The sequence below is a fragment of the Podarcis bocagei genome (assembly GCF_964188305.1).
Source record: "Podarcis bocagei genome assembly, chromosome: 1".
In the NCBI taxonomy this organism is placed as follows: domain Eukaryota; kingdom Metazoa; phylum Chordata; class Lepidosauria; order Squamata; family Lacertidae; genus Podarcis; species Podarcis bocagei.
This window is the reverse complement of record NC_138125.1, coordinates 42,318,629-42,342,847: the sequence shown is the minus strand read 5'-3', so window position 1 is coordinate 42,342,847 and position 24,219 is coordinate 42,318,629. Positions and strand designations below refer to the sequence as shown.

General features: G+C 41.2%; 2 protein-coding genes across 2 annotated transcripts in view; both read left to right on the top strand.

Annotated features, from left to right (window-relative positions):
• The window catches only part of LOC308595004 (formin-1-like), a 179,669-nt gene that overhangs the window by 74,804 nt on the left and 80,646 nt on the right, over positions 1 to 24,219 (top strand). The window lies entirely within an intron of this gene.
• Positions 1 to 24,219, top strand: part of LOC308594625 (formin-like) — a 112,767-nt gene that overhangs the window by 24,949 nt on the left and 63,599 nt on the right. The window contains exons 3-5 of the mRNA XM_081207960.1: positions 365 to 426; positions 14,632 to 15,332; positions 18,451 to 18,601. Coding sequence (XP_081064086.1) covers positions 365 to 426; positions 14,632 to 15,332; positions 18,451 to 18,601 — 914 coding nt within the window. The remainder of the gene's footprint in view (positions 1 to 364; positions 427 to 14,631; positions 15,333 to 18,450; positions 18,602 to 24,219) is intronic.

The following is a 24,219-nucleotide window of genomic DNA, read 5'->3' as shown; positions in this document are numbered from 1 at the left end:
GAGCTGTTCCGCCTGGCCTTTGGTTTAGACTCATTCTGACTCTTATGTTTCCCTCCCCTTATGTTTTTGATTTGTGAGCTACTATTAAAATGAGGCTGCATTTTAAATTGTAACCCGTATTTTAATTAACAGTTTGTTTGTTTGTTTGTTTGTTTGTTTGTTTGTTTGTTTTCCCCCTATTATGTTTTATTGTAATTTTATTGGTGTTAGCCGCCCTGAGCCCGGCTCTGGCCGGGGAGGGCGGGGTATAAATAAATTATTATTATTATTATTATTATTATTATTATTATTAGTGCTCACATTGGAACTTCAGTAACTTTTGTGTCATTGATCTGACCAGTAATTTCATTTATTTTACTTTTAGAGTACCATGCTGCTATTTTGCACTTAAAGAAGGAGCACAAAAATGAAGTTGAAAAACTGAAGGTAAATATTTATTCTCATTTTTAAATAAAAGATTCCCCCCCTTTAGAAATGTTGTATAACTTGCTAATTATTCTGATAGAGCCCTTCCTTACGGGCATAGGAGCCCCAGTGTGTACACAGAGCACTGCTCCCTGCAAGAGGTGCCAGTGAAGGATACAGATCCATGGTTTCGTTCTTCTACTTATGTAGATCTGCTCACTCCAGTGAAATGATTGTAGCAGTCTATATACACAAGAATTAGGAAGAATATGATTATGCATTCAATATATTCTCTTTGAATGGCTTTCCGTTGACTAGCAGTTCAGTTCATCTTAGCCTGGAGAAAGTTGAGTTTGGGTTTTTTTTCCAAAGACTACAGTTTGGTGCAAAAGAATCTGTTAAACCGATCTTGTTAGGCCCAATAAATTGTTGAATTCAGCAAACATCAGAGCAGCCCTGATGAATTAAAATGGATGAGTGATGGTGTGCACACTTACCCAGCTAATATCTGTAGTCAAATTTGTTTGTGTAGTGCTTCAAAAATTTGCAGACTTGTTTGATCAGAGAAGACAATAGGACAAAAGAAAGCTATTGTGCATAACATCTCATCTTGTAATCTATGATCCCAAGCACATTTTCATGAGAGTAAGTTCTGTTAAAACAGTGGGACGTACTTCCATGTGTTTATATCCAGTATATCAGGATACATGTTAGAACATCAGTTATTTGCACATTTCCCCCATCGTGATTGTAGTTACCTGCTTCAACCATATTGTGCAAGAAGAGACAGTATCTGTGTACATTTGTTTCATGCCTGGTACATATCTTCACGTCCTGCAGTATACCACAGGGTCAGTGCTAGATCTTCTACTTCTTTGAAGGAGTTGGCATTATGCTTCTCAATTTTTGACATAGAACAAAATTGGAAAGCCCAACTCTTTCATTCCCTGGGACCAATAAGGCAAGGCCACATATAAACAATTCTTGTAGAAATGCATTTTCTGCATTCCCCACCAGAGGTCAGTTAAGTATCTCTCTCTCTCTCTCTCTCTCTCTCTCTCTCTCTCTCTCTCTCTCTCTCTCTTCCCCCCCCTCTCTCTCCCCCCCCCCATGCTGCTTCAAACTTGCTTTTATTTGAGTATGTATAGTACTTATATTAAAACAAAAACAATAGTGCATCTTGTACATGCAGTGTTGTTTAGAGAGCAGTTGCCTTGTCCTATTTCCAGGTCCATGGCCAAAAATTTTGTATTTAAGGTGCCAAAGTGGGGGTTGGAATGAATGTGGGAAATCCAGAACCTAAATAAAGATGATCTAAAGCTGCAGTCCTAACCCTAGGTATCGGGGAGTAAGCCCCATTGAATTCAATACAATGGACTTTTGAGTTGACCTAGAATTGTGCTGTGTTGTGTTTACATTTATTTCATTGTATTAAATATTCATAAAAACAAATAAGATTTCTGAAAAGAGGAGCTGGCCTGGGTCAGTTATCTCCTTGCCTTTCTAATTTGCTGGCCAGTAAACCGGAAGATTTAATGCTTTACACTTAACAGCTTTGAATGAAAGCAGAAAATTCAGGGAAGAGGCCTAGAATATCCCCAAGGGAGCCAGGATTCCCTATGGCCATAGGCTAGCTTGAATTTTGAATAGGCCTCTATTCTGATTGCTGCCTAAATTAGAAATAGTTCTGGTCTATCATCAGTGGAATCCAGGTTGTCCAGTGAGACAAAAGTTTAAAATCCAAAGCAAAATATTCAGTTACCAGTCCACAGAATGGCAGGTGAACATCAACAGCACCTGCTAAAATCCTTTCTGCATAGACAAACCTACCCAGATGCTTAAAATGCTGAGGTAATTTTATCTGTTTTAGTGCTTTTTTCTTGATTTTCCTGTGTTGTTTTTTGTAAACTGCTTGGACGTGGTTGTTGTTTACAGTCAAGAGTTATATAAATTTTATGAAATAAATAAAATAATGGCTGGGATCCAGACTTGGTTCCTGCTGGCAGCAGTATCCCCTGAGTGGCGTTCTGCTTGTGGGATGCTCCCACTGGAAGAAGGTGGGAAGCAACTTTTGCCATTAGTCTCTTACCCTTACACTCTCTGAAAAACTGCTCTGGATAGGTGAGGTTCTAAGAACTGGAAGTTACTTTTTCCTTGAGGTTTGAATTGTGCTGGATAACATAAAAGCTTCTGGAAAGAGGAAAAATAAATGTGTTCTCCTTTCTTCCTTGGAAAAAAAATCAAGAGGTATAAATGCAAATTTTGTAGTGTTGTCTATAAAACCATAGATCAGTAGCAGAGCATCTTCTTTGTCTCCAGAAGATTCAAGGTTCAATTCCATTCTAGAACTAGCAATGTCCCCTATCAGAAACCTTGCAGAGCAGCTGCCAGTCAGTGTAGACGATACTGAGGTAGATGAACCAATGGTCTGGCTTAGCATAAGGCAGCTTCCTATGTTTCATAGCTTACTTATATATGGCAGTGCTAGTTGAAGCTGTACAGTCCACCTCTGGGAGAGTTGCCATGACATTCTGTGATAATACTGAAGGAATGCTACAACGTTTATGCTGTTTTGCAATCTCCCTTTAGTACAGAGCTTTCTTTTCTTTTTTAAGTGGTTGAGGTTTTAGTATGTTGAGGTGGAGCTGTTGTTTTTTTAAAACCAAACCCAAATAATCTGCAACATATCTTTATTTTAAAGAATGGCCCACCTGAGCAAACATACTCATAGGAGAGGTTATCTCACATCATTATTGCTAGCTACTCCCAGATTGTTGGCCAGTTAAGTAGAGATGATGTTAGTTTATGCTTGTCAGACTCAAACTGCAGACTAAGCCATGTTTCTCTCGCAGAAAGATTCTTGTAAAATGCCAAACGTTGCAGCTTTCATCTTTTTAAAAAAGAAATTGTTCATACATAGCTTCATACATTGATCTATTCCTGTATACCAGAGACAGGTTCTGTTTTCTGGTATTAGCAGATTTTTTTATTTAACAGAGAGCTAGCACAAGTTACCGTATTTTTCGCCCTATAGGATGCACTTTTTCCCCTCCAAAAATGAAGGGGAAATGTGTGTGCGTCCTATGGGGCGAATGCAGGCTTTCGCTGAAGCCTGGAGAGCGAGAGGGGTCAGTGCGCACCGACCCCTCTCGCTCTCCAGGCTTCAGGAAGCTCTGCGCAACCCTCGGGAGACCGGCGCGAAGTCGCGCCAGGCTCCCGAGGGCTGTGCAGAGCTGCCTGCAGTCCCAGGCTTCGCGTAGCTCTGCGCAACCCTAGGGAGCCCGGTGCGAAGTCGCGCCGGTCTCCCGAGGGTTGCGCAGAGCTACCTGCATTCCAAAGCCTGGGGCTCCCGCCAGGCTCCCTAGGCTTGTGGATAGCAGGCTGTTCTCGGGGCTGGGGTCGGGGGAAGCTTGGGCTTCCCCCGCGCCAGCCCCGCGCCTGGGGGGGAAATAAAAATTTTTTTCTTTATCCCCCCCCCAAAAAAAAACTAGGTGCGTCCTATGGGGCGGTGCGCCCTATGGGGCGGTGCGCCCTATGGGGCGAAAAATACGGTAGGTGCTGAGCTAGATTGGGACCATGCTGTAAGGGAAGGAGGGTTTGCCACCAGTGTTTCTAAACCATTGGTCCCCAGCTGTATTTGGATTGCATTAGTACCTCTTTGCCATCAGAACCAGGGCAGATGGGACACATTACTGCATTTTTTTGTATTTTGCTATTTATATATAGTACATTGACATGTTTAGTAGTTCAGATTTCTTTGTATTCTCACCTACTGTTTAAAATATTAAAAAGTAATGATGGGATATAGTGAATTATTTCAAGCTTTTTAATTGGGATGTTGTATGGTATCCACTGCCCTTACATCTTTAGCTTTGTTGAAATACCCCAGCTGGTCTGCCTGTTTATATTTAGCCAGGCTAGTTGTGTAATCATGTTTTTGGCAATGGAGATATATATGTGTTATGTATATAACAGCATGTAGAACAGAATTAGAAGCAATTATTGTAAACCCTAACCAAAGCAGAATCTGAAACAGACTAAAGTGGCAGTTCTGCCGAAGAGTTTAGGGAGTGAATAGCTATGTCTACATGGGATAATTTGTGCAAATAGAGGGATTCTCCAGGAAGGCAATGATGGGACTACTTTGAAAAGTTTTAAAGGTGGCTTGCACATGAATGCAGAATTGTTAAATTAGCTTGGGGCACTTTTTGCAGTTTGCTTACCCTTTTGCAACTTTGCTTGCCTATTGCCTTATTTTTATTTTTTAATCTAAATGACACGTGCAGTTACAGTTCAAATCACTGAGCATTCATTTTCATAATTAAGTCATGGATGATGCAATCGAGATTCCTGTATTGCAGGGAGTTGGACTAGATGACCCTCAGGGTCACTTCCAACTCTGCAATTTGATGATTCTAAGATTCTAAGTTCCATTTAGTTCAGTGAGACTTACTCTCATGTAAGTGGGTATAGGATTGCAGCCTTGGAACTCTTTGGATGTAGAGCATTATAGTTCTCTTAAGTAAGCAAGTTGCTCTTTAAAATGACTTTTTCCATATTTTATAGAAACAAATCCTTTTGACAATCACAATTAAAGGTCTGAAATGCCTCGAGTATTTCCTTTTCGTTTTTTACTTGAAATTTCTTTGTTAGAGAGCTTCCATTGAGCCCAGCATGTACATTTTGAAGAAAACTTTTGGTTGCTGAAACTTAACTAAGATCCAAAGCTGCAGCCAGGGTCGCCAAGTCAATTTTTACCTAATGAGCTTTTTTACCTTTTTCAGTATTTCATCACGTGTTGCTGCTGCTGAAGGTCTTGTAGTTCATAATAAATTCCTCTCTTATTTGAAAAGTACAAGCCCTTTGCACGTGGTTTCATCCACATGTATACATCATATGAGTCTTGTAATCAGCATACAAATGAAGTCTTGATTCTTTGAACCCTACAGCTGATGAAACTGTTTGCAAAATTACCCTAAAGCATGTACAGCATTTCTGTGAAACAATGCTGGTTCCTACAAAGAAGCCATTGCACCAAATCAAAACTTCATCTAGTTAGCTTGCTGCTGTTGTATCCCATGAATTTGCATAGCACAATTAGGAAGGTTGTTATTGTTGCTGATTATTGTTGTTGACAATTGTCGCTCTACTTTTCCTGAATATTTTTTAGCTTTGTGCGGAAGCATCGCCAGTTGCAGTTCCCACATGCCTTGGTCTTTTGCTCCTGCTTTTGATAAGTTTATCTATACCTGTGTAATATATTTAATCTGGAGATAACAGTTTATGTAACTAAGTGTGTGAGCTGCAGTCCACAAAAGCTTGTGCTGGTCTTTAAACTTATACAAGACTATCGTTTTTGATGTAACAGAGTAGACTCATTCAGGTTTTCCGTACTGAACATGTGAAAAGGTGTCTAGAACACATGGACTGCCCCCTACCTTCTGTATACTGATATGTGTGCTAGCAGCATGTGATTGCCACCAGTCTGAACGTGGTCTAAGTGTGTACAAATGTATGTATCTGGGCTCCCTCAACAGGGAGGGAAACTTCATTGATATGTATGTAGGTCCTTGTTGGCCTGAAATGAATTACACCACAGTCAGGGAAGTTAGTTGCTGGGAGCATCAGCGCCTGGGTGCGGTCTGTATGTTCAGAATCTCCTTTTACGCATTTGATAACACTTTAGTACCAAACATCTGAATATTATCACAGCTACCTATGTGAATTAGTTGTGCTTGTTGCTGAAATATTATTTTTGACCTCTGGCAACTCGTGCAGCATGTGGGCAAACACACACAAAGAGCTCCCTCTTCTGTTTCTTCCCATCCTCGTCCTGTGCCACTAGGAAGTTGCATCCGCTTAATATAAATCTTATTCCAGGCCTGTTTGCTTTGGTGCAAATAGGGACGTCGTTTGCATAGCTGCTAGCCACAAGGAGGAACTATCTCCATTCCAGTCTCAGTGGAAGAATAAAGAGATAACCCTCCCCTTTCCTTTGCACTGCCTTCACAGTGGCTCCCCATCTCCTGTAATTAGTTAAAGGAAATCAATACATGTTGCTGCCTGATGTTTGTTAAGTGTGCATCTAGTTTGGCCCTGAGCTTCTGGGAAGAAGTGTAGAAGATTATTGGTAATAGAATAAGAGGGATCAACATTTCTCCTAGGCTGATGCACAGAATCTTTAGTGAGAGTGGAACTGATTCATGGCCCTTTCTTTCTTGCATCTGTTTGTATCAGTGAGAGAGCTTTTCTGCTTTGTTATTGTTGGAATATTGCTGGATGTTTTATTTCTGGAGAGTTCCTATTCTTAAAGCTGCACAAATGGCATGCCTTAATCATATTGAACCTTATGAACTAAACTGCAGGTGACAGGGTGTAACAACTAAATATGTTCTTTGCTGATGTTTGTTCAAACTAACAAGGAAAATAATAAGAACTTATTATTATTGAAACAAAAAACAAACGAAAACGAATTAACTGTGCTTTGGAAATTCCCTAAAGGTATTTAATATTGATTAAAGAAATCCCCTCCTAGCCCCCCCCCCTTTTTTCTTCCAATGGTAATTTCATTCTGGTAAGCTGGAGGGGAGGTTTTAGCATCTGCCTGCCCCTTTGAGTAATAGGTATCTGGTTAAAAGAATCTGGGAGGAGTTGCTTCTCTCCTAATGCCCAGGTGGGGACTAAGGGCACAGCACAGTTTCACTATTTTCCAGGGACATTCCTAATTTAAAGAAGCTGTTCCGGTTTCAGATTTGATCCTGGAATGTCCCACTTTTCCTTAGGATGCCCCTATTTTCATCGGAGAAATGTTGGAGGGTATGTACTCCTCAAGACAGGTGATCCCACAAGGGGCACTCCTATTTTATGTAAGTCATAGCGTCACTCCATCCCCCACCCCGCTGTTGGGGTAACTCAGAGTTTACTTCTGGCAGGTGGGTCAGAAGTCAGTGGTGGTGCCCAATGCCTATGCCAAACTTCTGACATCTGTAATAAAGCTGTGGCCTTATTTGATTCCAATACCTTGTGTTATATCTCATTATTTGGCAACAGGGATGCAATTTTATGACGTGCCATCCCATTTTAGATGACAAGGTGTTAAATCATCTTTTGAGCATATATCAGTTGCTTATTGAAACTGGAAAAGATTCAGCAGGTCATTAATAATGCCTATTAATGTGACTACACATAGTTATAACACTTTTTAAAAACTTGATCCATAAATCCAGTTTTCCCCAACTTAATACTTAGAGTCAGTGCTTTTCTTCTAGAAAAAAAAGTGCCGGTACTCACCATGAAGTAGTTATAATAAGTGCCACACTTTTAACCAGTGCAGGGGGAGTTGCCAGTACCCTTGAGTACCCCCCAGGAAAAAGGACTGGTTAGAGTAAGAAAGGAACTGTCTGCATTGCTGTCCTCTAACAAAGGCAGGAGGCTAGGAGAGTTGTTTCTGTGTGACCACGCGCTCTCTTGTTTTTGTGTAGGGACTATCCACACAAGGAACCAGCTCCCTATGTCCGGTGCCATTGGCATAATTGGAATTAAGAATATGTCACTGTGCAGCACTTATAAACTCCATGAGAAACTCCACTGATTTTGTGTATAGGTAAAGGTAAAGGGACCCCTGACCATTAGGTCCAGTCATGGCCGACTCTGGGGTTGCAGCACTCATCTCGCTTTATTGGCCGAGGGAGCCGGCGTACAGCTTCCGGGTCATGTGGCCAGCAGGACTAAGCCACTTCTGGCAAACCAGAGGAGTGCACAGAAATGCCGTTTACCTTCCTGCCGGAGCGGTACCTATTTATCTAATTGCACTTTGACATGCTTTCAAACTGCTAGGTTGGCAGGAGGATTTTGTGTATAATCACTGATAATTTATATCTTATAGCTATTTAAAGTTACATGCACCCACAAGAACTGTAAGGAATCAAGAACAAAGAAACTAACTATTAAAATAACACATCTCATGTAATTGCTACAGCCTATAAGGCCACTCAGATATATAGGGAATCATAAACTGTTTGGTGCATTGTATTGCTGCAGAGTATTTTTGACGCTTGAAATAAAGTTTCAATACAAATCTCCTTATTATCAAAGTTGAAAGCTAAACTGCTTGCGTGACTACACGTCTGGTATATTTACTTGCCATGGAAGGCATATACTAAACATCTTGATACTATTAGGAACATAGAAGCATAATTGTTTTTATACAATGTATTGGCTCTTCTTCCAGTTCATGTTTGAATAAATGCAAGAGCTGTGGTATGCTCCAAGATCTTCAGAAGATTTACATGATTCTCTCAGTTCTTTGATGCTCAGAGGAAATTGTTTCTTAAAACTTAAAACTAGAGTCTCAGGTTATTGGGCAATCCCTCCCATCCCTCACTGCAGGAGAGAAAGGAAGGTCTGATCCAGGCTGTGCTGAGTTTATTAGACTGCAGTAACTCCCTGCCTCCCTCCTGCTTCTTCACTGGCACTGGTATCAAGAGAGATACTACAGTCAAATAAATGTGGAACAGCCTGGTTTTGGCATTATCTCTCCATGGTTAGAGGCCAAGGTATTGCGGGCTTGCAAGACTTCAATCAGCTGGGATTTTGCCATAGGTAGTAAGGTCTGAACAAACGTCCTGTCTTTGCAAAAAGCACAGAAACAATAGACAGGCAGTTTAAAAAGCACAAAAAACCCTCATAGGAACCAGTAAGAGAAGACTGTAAAATCAACAAGGAGCCTCTTTGTTCCCCATCCATATGTATTTCAGCGTAAATACTATCCAGATATAGAAATGGCTGTAGTGATGTTTTGGAGACTGCCTAATTGCAATCATAATGATAAAGAAAATTCTTGGCGTAGGACCTTCTTTAAATATTACTTCTGTTATCTTCCTTTGCAACTCACACTGTTCGAAATGTGTAAATAATTCTATGGAATATTCACAAGTCCTCTCATCCAAAACAAGCATTCTTAAAAAAGGAAGCAATGTGGTAGAGGGGAAATAGCACAAATGATTAATGAGTGAGTTTTCTGGAATTGATAAAAGTAGGGTGTCTTGTCTTACCTGAGCTGTCTGTTAAGGCAAAGCCACCTTTTGATACAATCCATTGTTTAATTTTTTTAAAAAAATTACTACTGGGATGCGTAGTGTCCAACCACAACATATAGTGTCTCTAAGGAGTATCTTGTATGGATATAAATGGTATATTATACTAGAAATTGGAGTGTCTTTTATTATATTTGTGTTTCTGACCACTTGTTGACCTGAACTGGAATGAAACTGGACCAATTTCAGAGCTGAACCAGGAATGTATTGACTTCATTCCCTGATGCTCACTTTTGTTTTCTGCATATATGTTTTTGGCTGACAAAACATGGACTTAACGTACGCTGAATAATGGCATATTCTTCTCTAATACCAGCTTTTAAAAATTATGGCTTAATCCACGAGTCTTCTTGCCAGTTCGCCTTTCTTTTCTGGTGTTTGGTTTTTTTGAAATCGCAAAAAAATAGTAATGTGGTTTCACATACAAAAACCTGGATGGAAAGAATAGGAAGGTGGGATCGTGGTTGCCTCAGAAGCATGGCAACTCTACAAGTCTGGCATCAGCCACACTAATAAAATCCAATCCAACGCTGTTTTATGACCTTGAATTTATGTGACTGCTGAAGATCAAAGGGTTTCTGTCCCACTGGACTATAAGGTCTATAGTTCATGGTAAAAAAAAGAAAGAAAACCTCATCAAAAAGAACATTTTAGTTGTGAGGCTTTTCATTTTAATCAGCTACAGCAATAAAAGAGCTGCGAGGTGTCCAAAAACATTCTCCAAGATCAGAGACAATCACCCTCTAGTCCACACCATGTTCTTATTAGATCCAACCACTCTCATTTGACCACACCATTGAACCTTCTGCTGCTACAACTTGTTTGGCATATCTTTTTATCTTAGGTTTCCCGCCTCCCCGTTTCTTAACACAAAACTTGTCAGATCGCAGTAAGATTAATGATGCAAGAAGCCTACTCATTAATATTAAGGTGCTGCGATTTTCTCAAGATAGAACTTCATTGTAATTGCCTCTCCCAGGCAACAGCTGAAATAAAGTGTGCATTCTAGGGTATTGCTCTCCCTCTACCTCTTGCTAGAGAATCAAGTCTCATTCATTAGAATTAATAGCTGTACATTTGAAAATAGCCACTAATGTCACTGACTTGTGAAGACTTGTTGAAAAGCAGAAGGGTTATCTTGAACCTCAGCATAGCAGAAGACTTTGTGGCATTGCTGCACTTATTTCCCCCTACGGTTCTTCCTTGCCAGGCAGGAGTAACAGCCTGCCACAGAAAGAGCTTTTTAAGCCCTCTGTCTTGTTTACCAGGCACTGGGATGGTCACTTGAGGGCCCTTGGGCACTCTCAGAGCCCTTGCACATCTTCCCCAGAGGACCAGTAAGGAAGGTGGCACCTTGCTTACCAGCCTTTGGGCACTAGGGTTCTGAGAGCATCCCAGGACCCCTGCACGACCTTCCCAGAAGCCAGTAAGCAAGGTAGAGGACTGCTTACCAGCAGGACTCGGTCCATTTACTACAGTCGTACCTTGGAAGTTGAACGGAGTCTGTTCTGGAAGTCCGTTTGACTTCCGAAACGTTCGAAAACCAAAGTGCAGCTTCTGATTGGCTGCAGGAAGCTCCTGCAACCAATCAGAAGCCGCGGAAGCCCAGTCAGATGTCCGGCTTCCAATAATAGTTCACAAAATGCAACAGTCACTTCCGGTTTTGCGGTGTTTGGGAGCTGTTCTAAGCTGTTCTAAAACCAAGGTATGACTGTAATTTGAAGATTCCCGGTGGAGGATTCGTCCTTCCAACTGCAGCCCCCCAGGTGCTACTTCCCACACTGTACTAGAAGGCTCTCCAGCCCTTCTGGAGCAAAGGGGAAGAAGGAGTTGGAAGAAATCATTTTGCCTATTCTCCACTGCAAATATTCTGTACTTGGAGCTTTGCTCTCAAGAAGTCCAGATCCACTGCTGCATATGTAATGTTTTAAATCAAGCAGTTCCATATATAATATATATGCTTCCGCAATTTCCCCCTCGAATAGTATTTTGGTAACCTTACGCTTTCTGTTAATCTTCCATTGCCACATCTCCTACATGTAATTGCATCTCTCATTCACTCAGATGCACATTTGGATTCCATAGACACCTCTTAAACAACACAAATATTTTAGTGTCCTGGGGATTTTTGCATGTGTCATGTCTTGAATTATGTTATTCCCAGTCCATGCATTGGGAATAAAACGAAATGCTTGTCCTTGAAGACAATATTAATGCAGCATATGAAACAGATTATGATGGCTGAGGTGTCTCGAGAAAGGAATTTTGATTTTTAAGCAAATTGGCATACAGTATTTGGTTCTTCCAAATATCCTTTCATTGTTAAGCCTCTGATTGTAGTTGCTGAAATTTAAAACAAATGTATTCTTTGTTCAAGGGTTTTTGTTTTTTTCAAGGCCACCAATTTTGGGGGTATGCACAAGTTGTATTGTTGTTGTTGTTGTTGTTGTTATTTAATGTGAAGTGTGTGACAGCCCAAGTGTGTTATTGCTGTTTCTGGGTAAAGAAAGAAGCAGCTGTGAAAAGAAGGAGAATATCATGCAATAAGCCAGAAGAGTCTATGAACCTCTTTCTCCCTCTCCTAAATTTGTTCCTTTGCCTGAAAAATATTTGTAGGTAAATATATAAAATTTATTGTCAGTTCATTACTTCATGTTTCTGGTATTGAGCAGTGAAACCATTTTCTTCATTAGTTTACCTACTTACTTACTTTAAAGGTAAGGGGTAAAGGGACCCCTGACCATTAGGTCCAGTCGTGACCAACTCTGGGGTTGCGGCGCTTATCTCGCTTTACTGGCCGAGGGAGCCGGCGTACAGCTTCTAGGTCATATGACCAGCATGACTAAGCCACTTCTGGCGAACCAGAGCAGCGCACGGAAGCGCCATTTAGCTTCCCGCCGGAGCGGTACCTATTTATCTACTTGCACTTTGATGTGCTTTCGAACTGCTAGGTTGGCAGGAGCAGGGACCAAGCATCAGGAGCTCACCCCGTCACGGGGATTCGAACCGTCGACCTTCTGATCGGCAAGTCCTAGACTCTGTGGTTTAACCCACAGCGGCACCACAAGCTTCCAAGCAGTTTACAAAGTACAAAAACCATTTGCACATACGTGACTATATGTTTGTATAAATAAAACTTCAAAACTGACCCCTGCAAGGTCTAATTCCCCATATAAAAGATACTAAGAAGACTCATGTTTGCATATGAATTTTGGGAGAGTGTTTATTTTCAGTAGTCATGGTATAATAAAAACAAAGTAGAGACTGCTCCCAGGATGTAGATGGGTGAACAGCTTACACAAGCAAGGGGAGGGTCTCTCTACCAATGGTAGACACTAACTTGTCTTTCAGGAAAATAGGCTTGCAGACCTTTCCCCTCCTCAAAATCTTTCCTCAAATGGCTATTGCTAGCACATGTATGCGGACCTCAAACTGTTTACCAAAGAAGCGAGTGATGATGATGAGAGTTAGGTGTATTAGGTTGCCACTTGCATCCTCCCCCCCCCCCAGCAGTCCCAACAAGCTTTGCTGCATTCTTGTCCTTGCCTTCTCCATGAAGACAAAGGTTAGGGGCTGGGAACTGTACTAGTGCTGCAAATGTGCACAAGGATCTCCCAAGACAGGCCAGACTTTGTTGATCTTCTACATCCAGGTACTCAGGGTCCTTCCCTGATAACTCCCTTTCAGGGCTGCTCATACACTGTTTTGATGAAGTCCCCTGCAGATTATTCTTTGTCACTCTCCAGCCTGATTTTTAGTCTCATTTCTGGTGTGTGGTTTAAATGAATAATAAACAATTTCTGTTAATTCCCAGAAACACAGACTGTGACAGAAAAATTCAATAACCAACTTGAATGTCGTGATTTTGTGGGGCTTTTTTCTTTTTAAAAAATAAAATACATTAAAAATGTTTTTTTAAAAAAAGGCCAGGCTTGAGACAGTGACAGCAATGATTGTTCTGTCCCTTCCGTACAGCAGTTCTTATGATGATGATGGCAGCTTCTCCCCCACAGTGTTACCAGATTTCCTACTATTTACCGGTAACAGCCCCACAGTGGAAGCAGGGGAGACAGCTTCTTCACACCACTGTTAATTATCTTGAATCCCCGCTTGCTAACTCCTAAAATGGAAATAGTCAGTGGCATGAATCACTGGTATAGAAGTAGTTCAAAAGAAAAAAAAGGCAGGACCAATAGTGTACAATAACTAAGTTACGTACTGAGATGTGGGCGTATCCTCCATGAATTTGTCTATCAAAGTGTGCTTATGTAGTGGTATGTCTCTGAATCCCAGTTGATGGGAATTGTAGGTATGGGGAATGTGTTGTTGTGCTCAGGTCTTGCTTTTGGGCTTCCCATAGGCATCTGGTTAACCACTGTGAGAACAGGTTACTGGACTAGATAGGCCACTGGTATGTTCCAGCCAGGCCACTTCTTAGGTTCTTATGTAGCTTAGCATATACATTTTCCTTCTTACGTGTAACTTGCATTGCTTTTCACTGATGTGAGTCAGATAGGGCTGGCCAATATATCATCTAAATCTGGTTTGAAGTCCATATCGTGATATATCGGTTTCATAATTTTTGACCAGGCCATATATCACAAATCATGATGTGTGTGTTTTGTTATGCAAAAATCACAACGTGGGCAAAACTGTGAAGCCTGCCAATGATTCTCAATTCCTGCAGCCCCTGTTAACTCTGCCGGCTCAACTCTCCCCTGTCTCCTGCAGGAGGCAGTGAATCACAAGAGCAGGGGCCGGCAAAAATCACAATGCAGGAAAAACTGTGAAACCAGCCAGTGCCTCTACATACCTCCATCCTTATTTCAGACATTGTGATATATCGCAATGTTTCACTGGAAATATATCATGTTGAAAAACAGATATTGCCCAGCCCTAGTGTCAGACCTAATTTCCCGCTTAGGTAATAAGACAGTGTCACTATAAGTGATTGCAGGCATTGCATGCAATAACTAAGGCAATTAAGGCTGCAGTGTTATACATACTAAGTAGGTCCCTGTGAGTTCTGTGGGATTTATTTCTGAGAAAGCAAGCACAGGCTTGCACTGTACGTTTCATGGCAATTGCAGTTATACTTCTTAAACGGAGACTTTTCATTATTTGTTCACAGTCCGAGTTTGAACTCAGGGTCTTTCATATTCGAGGAGAGCACGCGTCATCCATAGCAAAGCTTGAGGAAGTCATTGCAAATTTGGAAAATGAACTGGAAAATACATTATACAGGAGAAGCGAGGAAGCAAAGGATGCCTGTGTATCGACTGAAGATGATCACCCACCAAAGACATACAGAACTGTATGTATACAAACCGACAGAGAAACTTTTATAAAGCCAAGTGAAGATGAAAGCAGGACAGTCAAAAATATCCAAACAATACCTAAAAAGCTGACTATACCTTGTTTGAATAATAGTGCTTCACTCACATCAGACAATAATGGCCATGCCTCAGGGAGTGCTGTATCTCAGATGTTTCCACCGCCGCCGCCACCACCACCACCTCTTCCTGGTTCAATCCCTCCACCCCCAACATTATCACCAGGCATGGGATCTCCCCATCCTCCTCCTCCTCCACCTCCACTTCCTGCAGCTTTTGCAGGTCAGTTACCACCGCCTCCTCCACCTCCCCCACCAGGATTTTCTCCATCAGGAGCAGGTCCTCCTCCACCTCCTCCACCACCACCACCACCTCCTGGATCCAGTTTCCTTTTCAGCAGCACATTGTCATCAAGCCAAGGTCCTCGAAAGCCTGCCATCGAACCTGCCTGTCCTATGAAGCCACTTTATTGGACCAGAATACAAATACAAGACAGCAGGTAAAGTTATGCTTCCCTGTTATTTTGAAACGTATAGTGGAAACCTGTATGCAGTATTTCAAGATCAACTAAAGCAAAAAGAGATTACATTGCAGAAATATTAAAAAATACTCAACTCAGGTTTTGTTTGTATTTTGAAATGTAGATTTAAAAAAAAAATAGGATGGTTTACTGCTAGGGAGTAGCCTTTTTCAAAAGTTCCATAATCCAGCTAACATTCTTGTTCAGAACTGTGCCCTGTGGCATACACAAACAGAGTAATATGACTTGACATGCAGTATTTTTAGTACTGCTAGAGGCATGAGTTACAAAGAGCCTGGTCCTGGAGATACTCTGCCATCAGATTAGCTCATATGATAATCCTTAAGGCCTGAGACACAGTGGAAGGCCATTGGGTTTCCTGTAGCCTATATCACTGCCATTCAGATGCTTGACTGCTCTTCCTGCCATGCCAATTAAATGCAGCTTAGTGGTACATACAAAGAACTAGTGGAGTTGAGATAGTCAACTTCAGCCTGCTTCTGTATGAACCACATTGTAGGCCTAATACCTGTGCAGTGGCAGCAGATAGCCCCAAAAATAGGCCCCAAACACCGACTATGGGGAGCCCTGGGTTCCTGAGCACCCACAAATTTTAAATGAAGGGGCTGTCCCCCCCCAGATTCCATTTGGCCAAGTGTGCGATGTGATGATGTGGCTTGCACACAGCATGTGGCACACAGCATGTGGCACGTCAGCATGCACCAGCAATGTGTGCTAGTGACATCAGCATGCCATGGGCATGCCAGTGTGATGTGCGCACACTACAGGCATGCCAATGTCACACGCAGTGGCTGTCATGGGAGCAAGGCGGCACACATGTCCCCAACAGTGGATGTGTGATCAATCCTAGCCAACCCCCCACCCACCAACCTTTGCTTCTAGGTCCTGCACTTTGCTTAGAAAGAGAAATGGTGTTATGTTTCTCTAGGCTAGAACAACACTTCTCACATTTCCCTAGTAATGGATCTGGTTTTAGTGGCATCATCAAAAGCCAGGGCTTTACAATGCTGTGCATGCATTCTCAGCAATAATCCCCATTGACTTGCACAGGTCTGCAGTCCCAGGGAGGAATTCATTGTCACATTCTTATTGTTCAATCAGCACAAGCATTTCTGCTTGCCCAAGCAGTCCCCCCTGTCCCTCCCAAGCCCTGTTCAGAGGGCTCACCTGTCCCTCCAGAGTAGATTTGGGTGAGGCACAATGGGAGGAAAGAGGGGGAAACCCCATTGAGCTAGCAGGAACCTAAGTGACATAACTTTTACTAATTAGCTAAGCACAATCTAAGCGCAAGTCAGTAAGCAACATAATTTTACTCTCCTGGAAATACATCTCTCCACCAAGTACTGATTACTGCATAGCAAAATTCCTAGAATTTATACAAAGGAATGCCTTATATGTAAGTTGATGTAGGGTCCGCATTCTAAAGTGCAGTGATAACCGTTGTATTGCCCCTAAGTTTGTGATGAAATGTCCTCCCACTCACCCTAGACAGGCAGCTCTCCTGCCCTTGCCTGCCCACTTTCTCTATTTTTTCTTCTTGTTGTTCTTTGCTTAGCTTGATGAAGACAAAAGGCTGGACTATGAATTCATAGAGATCAAATAACAAACAACAATAACACCATATCCTTATTTGGAACTTCTTTTTTTCTGTACGCATGAGTTCTCTACTCCCCTTCCCTCCTCCCTGTGTATGTCTGGCTTTAGTGTTTCTGTCTTGGCTACCGCTATTTTTTCATAGGATCTTAGAGTTGGAAGGGGAGCAAGGAGTCCAACCCCCTGCAATGCCGGAATCTCAGCTAAGGCATCCAGTACAAATGGCCATCCAATTTCTGCTTAAAAACCTCCAAGGAAGGAAGGAAGGGTATCCAAACTGTGAAAGCGTGGGTTGATCACTGCTGACAAACCAAGATAGGAAGCCAGGATCGGATTAAGATGTCTGAACCAGGTTTATGTGCCCAAATGTTGAGGGAGAGACATTAAAAATGTCTTTCCCCCATTACCAAATTTCTGTTTTCTATCTGTTGTGGAAGTTGGTTAAGAGTATATCCCCGTCAGCAAATCAGTTGATACAGCCCAAGCACCATTCTATAACTAAATGTGGTACTATATTAAAAGTAGAATTCATAACATTTTCTTCATCTGCATTTTTAATTATAAGGTTTACTCGAATCTGTTTGCATTGTAGAAGACGTGTCCAGATCTAATACTTTCATTTCTGAATATTGCTTATTCTGTGAGCCTTGATTTTTTATTTTTAATGCTAATTTAGCAGGGGGGAAAGGTGAGTCTTGATATGAAATGACAAGTAGGAATATAATGTCATGTGAGTGACACCTGCTGGAGGGAAAATACCATCTGCTACTAATAAAACCAAAAGATAATTTTCTTATTAAGAATCTGTAGTTGTCAAAGAAAAGCAATCTAATCTCTTTTGTTACTAAAGATTCTGAAAACGGAGAATGAAACATTAAAATGAGATTGTTTTTAAAATTATAGATCTCACCATTCAGTGGTAATACTAAGTGTAGTATTACTATGAAGAGGCGAATATGGAAGATACTGTCAATATTTGGCTAGGTTGTGCTTGCATTCTGCCTAGAATCCCCTCCCCACTATTTTGTATATGTTCAGAATACTTGTCAGATCACCTGCAATCTTGAGTCCATGCAAATAGCTTAAAATAATAAGTAATACACAATCTGTGTATTGAAGAGCTACACAATCTATGCAGCGGTGAGAAAAACACATTAAATATGCTAACCTTCCCCAGTTTGATGGCTTTTAGATGTCGTTGGACTCCAACTCCCATCAGCCCCAGACACCATAGCCATTAGTCAGGAATGATGGGAATTGCAGTCCAGCAACATGTGGAAGGTTCCATGTAGGGGAAGACAGGATAACAAAACAGTGTATTGAGCAGGATAAAGATTTGGGTTTGGAACTTCTTTCTAAATAGTAGGCCAGTCCAAAGGCAGATGTACTAAATATTGATGGAGTTTTAAATATGTGGTAAAGTAAGTAAGTAACTTTGAAAGAGACATTGTGGTAATTTTATTTTGCCTTTTTCCAATTTTAGTCAAAACACGGCACCAACTCTGTGGGATTCTTTGGAAGAGCCTGACATACATGATGCCAGTGAATTTGAATACTTATTCTCCAAAGAAACAGCTCAGGAAAAGAAAAAGCCATTAGCAGAGTCTTATGAAAAGAAAACAAAAGCCAAAAAGGTATCACTGCATTGCGACCTTTAACTTAATCTTTTTAAATAATAATAATCTAGGTTTTTATTGAGTATCTTTCTTATATGCATTTTAGTTTGCAATAATACAACAAGAACAATGAAATACAAAAGGATCTTCAAATGACAGGTCTTATATGTGGTGGCCCCAAATAATTTGTCATTGTTTAGGATGAGATTTTTCTTTTCAATGATTGCTCACACCTGGGATTGAATTGTCTTCAGACTTGCTTTGAAGCTTTGACAATAGGATTAAGTACTTAACTATGGCTATGTCTAAAATTCATACTGGAATTTTGTCACATTCTTATTAATGGCTTGAGAACTCCATTAAAACAGAGCATAAACATTAGCACCACACACAAGCCTAGACCCCAATTCATGTTCAGCTGGGGCCAGGAGCAATCTGTGTGCTGGTGGGGAGCCATCCTCCCCACAATGATGTCACTGCAGCTTAATTTGATGGGGCTGGTACAGGCGAGGGCAGCAGTGAGGATGAGATTGTGTGGGCACACTGGCCTGCTCCACCAGTGTCCTTGTGTAGCCCTGACCCATCCACCATCTTTCCCTACCCCAATCCTGTACAGATAAGCTACAGCAACAATGGTGTCAGGAGGGTGACCTCGCAGCTCCACAAAGGCTGCTGCTGGCTGGGGCAATACAGAAAGAGCATGGTAGCAGGGCAGAGCAGACACCTTTTCTTTTACATGCTAATAGACTCATTTCTCATTGATAGCCAGCTTGAGTGTGTGAATGCATGGAGATCTGTTGGGTTGATGCTACCCACACCCAAAGAACCTAGTTCACATCAGAGTATATATGCAAATATTCAGCCACTTTGGGGAAATTCTCTTATTGAAAGCAGTAAATAAATATGTCTGTACACTTTGAAGTTCAGTTAGTGATCAGGCATCATAGAATGGTCCTAGAATCTGGGGTGTGGGTGGCACTGTGGTCTAAACCACTGAGCTTCTCAGGTTTGCCGATTGGAAGGTCACTGGTTTGAATCTGCTTGATGGTTGTGAGCTCCCATTGCTCTGCCCCAGCTCCTGCCAACTTAGCAGTTCGAAACCACGCCAGTGCAAGTAGATAAATAGGTACTGCTGTGGCGGGAAGGTAAACGGCGTTTCTGTGTGCTCTGGCACTCATCACGGTGTTCTGTTGAACCAGAAGCAGTTTAGTCATGCTAGCCACATGACCTGGACAGCTGTCTGTGGACAAACGCCTGCTCCCTCGGCCTGAAAGCAAGATGAGCGCTGCACCCCATAGTTGCCTTTGACTGGTCTTAACGGTCCAGGGATCCTTTACCTCCCCCATCTTTTTTACCCATTCTTTACAATACTATCGTGTTGCCAAGGTACACTGATATTGTACTGATATTTCCCACCACATACACACATAAAATGTGAATAATAGGCATACAACCACAAACACTTATATAACACATTGCGGAGCTGTAGCCAATCAGGGCTCCCAGGTGCATGCTTTAGTAAACATGCCTGTCATTCACACTTTGTGGCAAGGCATAGGTGTTAAAGCCATTGTATTTGTAGCAAACTTGAGGGCTGTCCCATGTATGGAATGAAAAATGTATAGAGAGTAGGATTTTTACATTTGAATATTCACAGTATTATTTACTTTTTTCTATATCTACTGGATATTAATGATTCTTGTGGATGCTAACATTCAATTTGATGCCGTTATATTTTCTTCCTACAAAGTCAAGGGGTAAATGTCACATAATTTGTGTCATCTGCATGATCTAAATAAGACTCCATCAATCACCTTTGGCTCTTTAGTGCTATGATTATCATATCAAAGTCAGAAAAAGAAACCCACTGAAGATAATGGCTTTTCTGTTGTCCATTATCTCTAACTCATTTCAAGTAATTATTAGCACATGTTCTCATTTACGATGAGTGTCAATATTTTTGAATGAGAGTGGTTTTAAAAAGAGGATATATCTGTCATCAGGGTTTTTTATGTTTTTGCCTATTTTGTAATTGTGAGATGATGATAATAATAACAATTACAACATTCCGCAATTCTTGAAAAGATGGCTTCATAATTCAGTGTTACACCATCCTGGGTCAGAATGTTATAAGAATGCTGCCAATCCTAAATATATTTACACAACATTAAGACCACTAAGACTAATGTAATCTGTTTATTAGTGGAATTCACAATAAGGATTACCAACAAATAATAATATAGTATTAGAAGTATTATTTATTATGTAAAGGTCCCATTCCTAAATATATTGCTCACTGGCTTATTTGAAACTAGTAATGGGCCATTTCATGCAATGTGTGTGCTTGTGATTCCATCCTTTCAATCCTGATTTAAAATATGCTCACTGTGAACTCATACAAGTGAGTAGCTTGTCAAAGGGACTGTATCCTTTTGTGCTCCTGGTAATTGCACCCCTGTTGTTGTGCCATAAGTGGTTATTCTTCTCTCTACTGACTACATGTTAGAGTTCCAAAATCACAATATCTGGTCGTAGCTGATCACTCGCAGGACTTGATCACTGCAAGAATATTCTGAGCCCAGGTTAGCAAGCTTGATAATCATTAAAAAAAACAAGATATGTGTGAATTGTCCTTTACTTTCAGAGAAAAACTCTTTCTCTGCATAGTTTTTGAGTGTCTGACATGCTGACCTGGTGAGATTCTGCTATAGACTGGTCTTACATAGTGAGTGTAAGCTTTTGCTGCAAGTGGTGGATTTCGGAGGGAGCACCATTTTCCTAATTCCTGCTCCTGTGAGCATCAGTCTGCAGCATGGTTCAGAAGGAGGGATGTTATTTTTGAATTTTTACTTTTAGTACTATAACATGATCAAGGCTTGCACTGTCTGTGACAATCCCCATGTTTGTACAAGGGAAAGATGAAGCATGGGATTGCAGCATTTACATTCTTGTTGCAGGCTCTGGAGATACTGCATCTATTTCCTTGGTATATTTAGTAACCAGAGAAGAGGCAGACAGTTTGCTGCCATGTCTGCTGCTTAGGCGTATCCTGCCAGCTGGCGTATCGCTATCATCAACTGGCAACAGCTAGGAAGTTGGTTGCTTACATACTACTGTCATCTGTGCACAAAGTGCGTACTTCTGGGAGCTTGAAGCATCTTTCACTAGCTGGGGCCAGATGGAACAATCTGGTCTTTCCAAAACTTAATTTAGTGCATACCCACTGAATCTGTAATCCACCAAGATAAAAGCTGCTTCTCAGCAGTGCATTAGGGCTTGCAAGGTGCTTGACAAATGCACTCTTTTTGCAACACATATGCCTGGTGGGCTGCATTCAGCTTGATGGTTACAGAGGAGAGAAGGAGGGAAATGATGCATGGTGTAGAGAAAGACTATAGAGATTTTTTTTCTGTCTCAGATAATAGCAGTAGGTGGCATCATTCAGTGGAACGGAATGTTGGAAGATTTGGAGCATATGAAAGGACGTACAGTACATATTGTGCTTTTAATTCTGCTGGGAGCCACCCAGAGTGGCTGGGGAAACCCAGCCAGATGGGCAGAGTATAAATAGCATATTGTTGTTGTTGTTGTTGTTGTCGTCATCATCATCATCATTATTATTGAATTCTCTACTACTTAGAGTGGTAGACTGCACTGTTTTCCCAATGTTTCCTTACCTGATAACGTCTACATTTTATGTGATCTCTCACATGATGTAAAAGCCACTTTGGGAAATCAGGTAGAGAGGCCTAATACTAATTTCTATGTCAGTTGTTTGCGGGGGGTGATCTGTTTTGTGATCCTGTTAACGCAGAAAACCACGGGAGCGGTTTTGCATTGCAATTTCAAGTAACAAAAAATTGGGGTAACCCGGAGTAAAGTTATTGCCTGTTGTTTAAATTTTAGCCTGACACGTGGTGGGGTGTCTTATTAAAAAAGCTGTTCCATCACACACAAAAATACTGCGCTGTAAAAGGAACATTAAAATTAGGACAAGAAGCGCCAGCATTATAACCAGTAAAACTAATGTAATACAGTAAACCCCGTTACTGAATGCAGCATTTGGGATAGCTGGCAACTTAGATGGCTTTAAAGGGGGATAAGGCTATGGAGGATAAGATACTCTGCACTACCTCCAGTATCAAAGGCAGTATGCCTCTTGATTCAATAGCAGATAGCATGTTGGGACAACAGCGCTGATCTGCCTTCCAGTCAGTCACTGTACTGCTCTTTACTTCCCAGTAAGAGTTCAGCTACTACTCAAGGCTAACAGAAAGCCAGTGTGCCCTAGGTAGGCCTTTATTCTCTTGACTTAACAATTTTGTTATCCAGTGTGACAAATTTCAGCCCTACAGGATTTTTGATCATTTTGCTCAGACTATTTCAGGTAGCCAGAGTCTAGTTTGGCATTTATAATTGTGACCATATGTACTTTCTTCCCATAAAAGGCTATAAATATAAAGCTTGTTTTGTTCTGAAGTGAACCTCTCTCTAATAGTTTTAAATTATGTAATATTAAAGGCATTTTCAGTTTAAAATAAGATACTGGAGTAGGAAAGTTGTGCGAGCTAACCTGATCCTATCTTTAGAGCGTACCTACAAATGTAGTAGTTTCAAATATAATATTGCCAGTATGAGGTGTCGTCTGGAAAGGTTTTGCCTCAAACTAGGCATGCCTAATGGGGTTTATGACAGCCTATGAATTTTCCTCTGAAAAGGGTCAGCCTGGAGGTCAGTGAGTGCTATACAAATTGCACTCTACTTAAGCCTTTAATTACCCCTATTAGAATTTAATCTGCTGCCAAGTTCATCAAATAACATTTATAACTTCAGAAATGTCTGTGACAAACTTCCATTTAACTTGTAGATTTACTCTATGGTAAATTTTCTTCTGTTCCTCTAATTTTTTGTTATTAAAAATTGTTTTGTTATTTAAAAAAATTAGTGAATGGAGACCAAAAAATTGCACCCATTATTTTGTAGACATGAGTTCAGAAAATCTCTGAGCATCCATCATCCTTTTATTCTAAGAATTGAAACTGGGCACGTTACAGCCAAAGTTAAGTAGCTTTAAATCCCATTGGCATTGGGTGCAGACTAAGTTGGTTCAACTTTTAAGTCCTGTTGAAATCTGTAGGAGCAGTTAAGGGAACTGAAATTAAATTTACACTGCTATCCTATACACACTTGCCTGAGTGTGTGTCTCATTGAATTCAATGACATTTATTTCTACATAGACATGTATATGTCAGGAGCCCATCCTACTCTCGAGTAGGACCCTGGCGGAGACACATACACAACTGGCATGTTCTCTCCCTCCTGGTCGATTGTTCGGGAGCTTCAAAAGCTTTCTTCTACCCAAACATCACAGCAACTGATGCCAACAGACCTCGGCACACTTAGGGATCCTCAGAGTCTTTGCAGCTTGCATAACAGTCCTCAGCAACTCAGCATTTTTGCTAATCTACTTTGTTTACATATAAACACACACAGAGCACTGCAACATGCCTCCTTCTCTCTCTAGCATCAGACAGCAAAGAGAAAGAACAAAGGACAATAGTCCCACTTCCGGAACACCGGAACACAAACATCCTGTCTCCGTCACTTCCCACACTGTGGAGTGAAAACATACACCA